The sequence below is a fragment of the Cyprinodon variegatus genome, unplaced genomic scaffold (genome assembly GCF_000732505.1).
Source record: "Cyprinodon variegatus isolate N-32 unplaced genomic scaffold, C_variegatus-1.0 Scaffold873, whole genome shotgun sequence".
Classification (NCBI taxonomy): Eukaryota; Metazoa; Chordata; class Actinopteri; order Cyprinodontiformes; family Cyprinodontidae; genus Cyprinodon; species Cyprinodon variegatus.
The window spans coordinates 138456-145885 of NW_015151326.1; the positions used below are offsets into that span (position 1 = coordinate 138456).

The 7430-nt window shown below is 42.4% G+C and overlaps 1 protein-coding gene across 1 annotated transcript in view; it reads right to left on the minus strand.

Moving 5' to 3' along the window:
- Positions 1–7430, minus strand: part of LOC107099467 (latent-transforming growth factor beta-binding protein 1-like) — a 121756-nt gene that overhangs the window by 50508 nt on the left and 63818 nt on the right. The window contains 2 exon segments of the mRNA XM_015397606.1: positions 40–297; positions 3391–3627. Of these exon segments, the coding sequence (XP_015253092.1) occupies positions 40–297; positions 3391–3627 (495 nt within the window).

Below are 7430 nucleotides of genomic sequence, written 5' to 3' on the forward strand. Positions count from 1 at the left end.
CCCCCCTGGTGGAGGGAGAAGACAGCTAGCTTACCTGACCAGCTGTGGTCTCCTGGAAGCAGCGGCCCAGTGTGTTCTTGGAGGTGGCAGGCTGGTGGTACTGGAGAACCTTTTGGCCCTGCTGGTTAGGGTGGCCATGCTGCTGGATCTTCTGGCTGCTTTCAGAGTGGTGATAGTTGTAGCTGGACCCGTGCTGCCCGTTGATGGAGTAGTTGTCCAGCTTGGATACCTGGTGAATCTGAACCGAGGCTTCTGGAGGGTGTTTGATGTGAATGTTGACCGTTCCTGAGCTGAACACTGGGGGGCATAATGACCACAACATGTGACTCACACACCAACACAATTCATATGAACAAATCTCCACCTTCTAGTGTTTTCCTGGTGGATGGAAAGGGAAGTTTATTTCTATAGCACCATACAACAGAAAGACAATGCAGAGTGCTATAAATGAGTTAAACAGTAAAACAGAAGGAAAATAAAAACAGAATAAAAGCAATTAAAGATGAAAGCATGCTAAAAGCAGGTAGTAAAGCAAATCAAACAGTTGGATCACAACCTTAAACTAATGATTCCTGTTAACAGTTTCTCCAACAGTCAAAGGTAGCTCTTAACTAATGGGATTTTAAAGCCGGACATACACTGTGTGATTTTTTCAATCGTCGCACGCAGCTACAGCTCACACTGTACATCGAAACCTCAGGGTTTAAAAGTTCCCAGCTCACGATGTTTGTTCTCACACTGCGCGACCCGACGCTCTGATGCGATCTACCTGCTCACACTGTACGTCTAAAAAACCAGGTGGGACTCAGCTCCGCGGTGAGATGGAGCTTGTGTCATTTTATGCTGAAAGCCCTAAAGAGAAAAGGTGACGACGTATTTGGACAAAGACATGGCTGAGCAAACTTGGCTACTACGGTCTGTCAGTTTTACAGAAAGAATTCCATTTCACTCGCATCCCCGCCATGCTTCTGTGTTTTCCTCTGAGAGGAGGAAGAAGAAGAATCCTTGTTTGCGCACTGAGCGATTTGGCCACTCGCCCCTGGTTACCCCCTGTACACTACACGATGCACCATCAGACTGAAAGTCGGCCCAATCGAAAAATTTTTGCACGACATGAGAATCGGCCCGAAAATCGCCCAGCTTAATTGAAATTATGGGTAAATAATTGGATGAAAAGCCAGCAGAGTCCAGTCGACTCCTTGGAGGATTGGGCCTACCTCTGGAAGCAGATCCAGACTTTGCTGAGAGTAAATGAATCTAAAATCGATTAGAGGGATTAGAGGGAGACTGATTCATCACAGGTGACATTTCTGGCCCAGATTCCTGATCGGGAGATGGTGGTGGGAGGCTGATCGCCCCTCATTTCCCCCTGTACACTACATGACGCACTATCAGGCTGAAAGTCGGCCTGATCAAAAAACTCTTGCATGACTGGAAAATCAGCCTAAAAAGGGGAACAAATCGTACAGTGTATGCCCTGCTTAACAGGTTACCTCAGAGGAACATTCAGGAGCACAGCAAACAATCAGGGACATAGAAGCGCAGGAGAGAATAAGCTTTGATCAAAATGGAAAATAGGAAAAAAAAAAAAAAAACAGTTGACAAAGGATGAATTAACAAATAATATTTGAAAATTTGTGGGAGGCTTTTTTTCCCCCCTGCTGAGCTCCAGTGCTCAGCCTCGCTTTACGTCTCTTGTCCAGGTGAGCCTCCCTCAAAGCGGAATAAAAGTTTTGGATCCTGGGAAAAGACCTGCCACACATTTTTATTTAGCAACGTGAGCTGGAGCAGAAAAGTGCCACAGGTAAGATGGCCTGTTTTAGAGCACCGGACACGTGCTGCACTCCTGCTGCAGCAATAATAGAAATAAATACATTTCTGCTTTTTTTGTTTTAGGAATGATCCCTTCCAATCCAGTGTCACAGGTGGGGAAAATCTTCAACAGCACCTCCCTCATATGACTCAACATATGTTGGGTCACAGAGTTTGGTGAAACACCGACGTGCCGCCTGCTCATTACTGCACTGAACAAACTGAGATGAAAGCAGATAAGGGGATTTTCTCTTCATTTGAGCAGCTAAATAACAACGTTTGCCAATGAAATAAGATGCTTTACACATCAAATAAAAATAAATCTTATTCTTCTTATTTTAAGAAAAAAAATCCTTTATTTGATTGGCAGCAGGTTAAATTAAGAGCAAACACACTTTTTTCAAGTCATTTAGATCAGTTTTGTGTAAATTATCTAATTGGGTATAATGGCAGCCCTCTGGCTAAGTATTTATTGTCTTTAGCGTTGATTGTCTGCATCAAGGGTCTGAACTGCACATATAGTGGAACAGACAACAAAATGAATTAGGCTCAGATAAGATAATAACAAAAATAACTTAATTAAATCTTAATTAAGGCCACATTTTATCCAAACCCCTTTTAGTTCCATATATCTATATATTTCCATATGATCCAGGGTTAATTAGGGGATTGATGCAAAAAGGGAGTCAGAGTGAAGCTTTAAGAGAAATTACCCATCATTTATTTAAACAAAATTTATATCATATCCAGATTTTTCCCATTGTGGGAAAATAAAGGTATATTTCTATTCTATTTTTTTCTATTGTATTCTATATCCATCGATCAATATCCGATCGGTTTCAGCTGTTGATTGAATGAACCATACAGCCGCCATGTGAGTAAAGACTTTAGCCTCCACATAAACATTGTTTAAAAAGGTAAAAAAAAAATTGCACATATATAAATTTACTTTATATTATTTATAAACAAATAAGCAGCAAAAAGAAAAAAAAAAAACGATTAATTGATGAGTGAATCTGATCCGGCTAATTAGTCAATATCTCAGCTGATATCGGATCCATTTATCGGATCAGTGCATCTTTTAGTAAAACAATAAAAATAAAGTATGTTTGTTAATTAATTAGAATCTGAAATGGAGATTTTATTCTTGCATCTCCCACAGCTGCATAAATAAATGTTGAATCTATTCTGACAGGACCCTTTTATTAAAGCATAATTTCTTCCTTTTTCTGATGCAGAACATCTCTTTGCTCACTACATACAAAAAAATAAAACTTTAAATGTCAAAGTTTAATAATCACAGATTGGTGCAATCCCCATTACTGTTTAATTCTGTTCATTTTTTGTTATCTTTACAACTAAGTTAGTGATATTCTGTTAAAAATACCAGAAAGGCAACATGGACAAAATCACTTGGACTTTCTGCCTATATCTTCAGTTATAATCTTGAATCGATGAAGCTGTGATTACTGATGTAATGGAAATCTGTCTTTCTAAATAAAAAATTATATATATACAAAAAAAAATCACAGATTAAATAAATTATGTTTTAGGAGCAAAACTGAGTGTTTTACTCACCAGGGTTCTGTCCATGACTGTATGTTAGCGGCAGGCTATGAGTAGAGAGGATCTGAGACTGGCTGTAGGCTGCTGAGGACTGCTGATGATGCTGCTGATGATGATGCTGCTGATGATGATGCTGGGATCCACCATAAACTGGCATTTGGCAAAACTTTCCCACAAAGTTTGGAGGACACTGGCACTTGTCCCTGGCACTGCATTTACCCCCATTGATGCACGGTAGGTGACACACCACTGAGAAGATGAAAGAAAAAGTCAAAGACAGAAGCGGATCTTTATAAAGGTTCACTAAGCAAACAGTGAACAGAATACATCCATTCAGTTGTTCTTTTTGGTCTTTATTTTAGAAAACAACAAGAAGAAAGCAGAGAAATGCTGACCTCCTGCTGGCCGATCCTGGTTTACACATTTCTGATTCTTGATGTAGGCATTTCTGCATTCTGTAATACATGTTTCTAGATTCTGTTGTTCACCTACAAGTCTTAACATTTAATGAAACAATTTGAGAAGAATAAAGGTCCACCTGGCTGATGATTGGAATTGATACCAGATAAGAGAAGAGTTGGAATGCCTGGAAATTAAACATGGAATTTAAATAGTGTTAGAAGTCTGCTCACTTTGTTTAGAGTAAATTTCATGAGTTAAGGGATATTATACTTTAGCATACGTGAGGTCAGCTGATTGAGTCATCTATTTCCTGATGGAGAAAAGAAGCTCTATGTGTGGATTCTATGAAATATGATAGGAGGTCTTTTAAAGGTTGCCTGTATCCAGGACTTAAGCTGGGCATACATTGTGCAATTTTTTTCAATCGTTGCACGCAGCTAAAGCCCAAACCGTACTACAAAATCGCAAGGTTTCGTCGTGCAGTGCGAGTTCACAACTCATGATGTTTGTTCTCACTCTGTGTGACCCGATGCTCTGATGCGCTCTACCTGCTCACACTGTACGTCTAAAAACCAGGTGGGGCTCAGCTCCAGTGAAAATCCAGGTGGGGCCTGGGTGGTCCGCCGGTGCCGGGGCTGTCACTTCTGCTCTCCCCAAAGGAGAATGGAGGGAGGGGCGCGTAGCAATTGAGGGGTAGTTAGTTAGTTGGGGGTAGTGGGGGTTGCTCTGGTTGGGTGGCCTGAGTGGGGCATGTGGGCCCCGATCCCGGGGGAGCTTTTACTGGGGGTGGTCTGGTCTTGGTGTGGGTTGGGGGGCCGGGCTCGAAGCAGGAACGAGATGGGTTTCTGTGGCGGTGTCACCGCTCCCCTCCCTCCCATCTGGATTTTGGGTTCACTTATTGGGTCATCCGATAATCCCGGGACCAACACCGGTGCCGCCCGGTCCTTGGTCCTGGTATTATTGGATGTGAGTGTTATGCGTGAATGCGTGTCCACGTTTTTTGGCTCATCCCTACAGAGTCTGTGTGGTGTAAGTGGGAGCACTAGGGTGGGAAGGTGTAATTGAGACTGTTTTTTTTTTCTTTGTCAGGTTGGGGTCTGAACTGCTCCCTCTCCCTAACACATCTCAAGTCTCCGCCAAGTGCGGAGCCTATTCCCCCCGTCCTGCTCTCCCTCTGCTGGCTGGTGCCTGGGCTCGCCGGTGCACTGGTGGAGCTCGGGGTTTGGGGGTGGATGCCCGAGTGGCTACTGGCTTATTCCTGGTGGCTTCTTATTCACAATGGGGACTCGTCCCCGCGGCTCCTGGGCGCTCCGGTATTGTGGTGGTTTGGGGACTTCCTCTGGGCTGTCTCTCCTCCTCCCTTGGTGGGGGTCGGATTTCCTGGATTGGCCCCTCTTTGGCGCCTTCGCTCTTGGGGTCCCTTTGAGCGTCTGGGGCTTTCGGTCTCCCGTCGCTGGACTCAGTGCTCTGCAATACTCCCTGCATGAATTATAATAAAGCTATTCACATTCATAAATCAAGCAGAATACTATGGCGATAGCCGTAATGCTCCACTTGTGAAAGTAAAATCTGCTGGGCCCTTTTTTGGCATCAAGACAATTATTCTTATTCCCACACAGACAGGACACTGTTAAAAAAAAAAAAAAGAAAAGAATGGGACATGGACCGGTTAGTCATACGTCCCACCTGCCTAACCGTCAATCTAGGGATGTAGAAGGGAGCAATACTCTGCAGGAAACCAGATGGGTTTCAAAGCTGTGACCGCGTTACCCTAATGAGCCAGAGGACCAGGTCCCCAAGCCCCAAAACAACATAAAGTCAGATTTACAGTTTAAAGCTTATTGGTTGGTTTTAGGAACTTCAGGACCAGAAACAGTGCCTTGGAAAAGTATTCAACCCACTTGAACTTTTCCATCTCTGCCACATTACAGGCTTCAAACATAAAGATATCAAATTTTATTTTTTTAGGAAAAATCAACAAGTGGGAAACAATCATGAAGTGTGTTTCAACACCATTGGCCTGAATTTCCTCCTTAATCAGAGCTGATTGTAGATCACAGCCTGATGAAGCTACTAGAACCACATCATCCGGGAACAGTAGAGGCACATTTCTAAGGCCACCATAACAGATTCCCTCAAACACTTGGGCTGGGCCTAGAAATTCTGGCCATAACTGTTAAAAGCTGAATTTGTGACAAAGGGTGACCTTGGTGGAGTCAAAGTCTCATTGGAAATGAGCCCAACCTACTGCCAACAATGCGGACCAGGCTCTAGCACCGGTTATACAGGAAACTAAGATCCACTATTTAAGGGCCTTGTACCCAATCCCCCAACCCCAACCCCCACCCCCTTCCCCAACCACAAAGCACATATGGACTGGTTGGGCAGGCTCTAGGGGTGTCAAAAATAATCGATTCAGCGATGCATTGCAATGCGGGGCATGCACGATTCAGCATCGATGCGGCAACGTGCCATAATCGATTATGTCACTGTTTATTTTCTGGCCTCAAATGGACAAGTTGTGAAGTTTCAATTACTTCCGGGGGCATACCAACAACAATCAAGATGGCTGAGGCGGAGGGAGATGACCGCAATAGACGGGTAGGCCTAATTAAAAACGCACCAAAAGCTTGGAAAGCGGATATCTTGGCACATTTCGGATTTTACGAAGTCGATGGGATTTTGATGCATCGCAATGCATTGTAGAATCGAATTGAATCGAATCGTTACCTGGTGAATCGTAATCGAATCGATCGTGAGGGCAGTGCCAATGCACACCCCTAGCAGGCTCCCATGAAACTCTTGCCGCCTGCTGAGGGTGTAGGGCGTGTCAGGTGTTCTACGACCAGTAAAGGGTTAGGACAATGATGGAAATACAACTAGTAACAGTCTGGTGCTCAAAATCAATAAAAACAAAAGAGATCGTTTTTTAATTAATGAAAACTCAATTTAGAAGGTGTTCGACTTAAAGTTTTTAGCTTTTTCCATCACCGTGAACATCTATCAAAACAATTCCATTTAAATTCAATTCAGTTTATTTATATAGCGCCAATTCACATGTCATCTGAAGGCACTTAATAGTTCACAAAATCATAGTCAAATTCATTAAAAAGAAGTTATAAAACAGACAGTTTTAACTGACCTAGAATTGAAATGTATTTCTTCACTGGAGACTAAAGTAGAATTTAATTTTTGAATTGAATTTAAAGGTTGTGCTTTCTTTTATACCTTTATTCAAACTATTAGGATTTATATGTTGATTCTATTAGCAGGTTGTATATCTTAGACTTTCTATTACATCTGGTTAAATGCGTTTGTTCATTGTTGAGTTGTTATTTTTGGATAAAGGAATGCTGTGAACATGAAATCATGGGCCATGTTTACACTTTCATTAGTTTGAATGTTCCAGTGTTTAGAGACATGGTGAAACTCAGACCATGTGTTCTGGAAACGATAAGTCAGTTCAGAGGTGTACGAGACATCAAAGACTGTTAGGGAGTGCAAACAAATTCACCTTTTATTCCCAGTTCACCATGAGTCATTCCAGATCACTTTATTTTCTCAAGATAAAAGAATGAGTCTGTCACACTCCTACAAGCCCAGTTTGGACTTTAAATAAACTATCATTTGGTTTCACTTCTTTTTTTAAA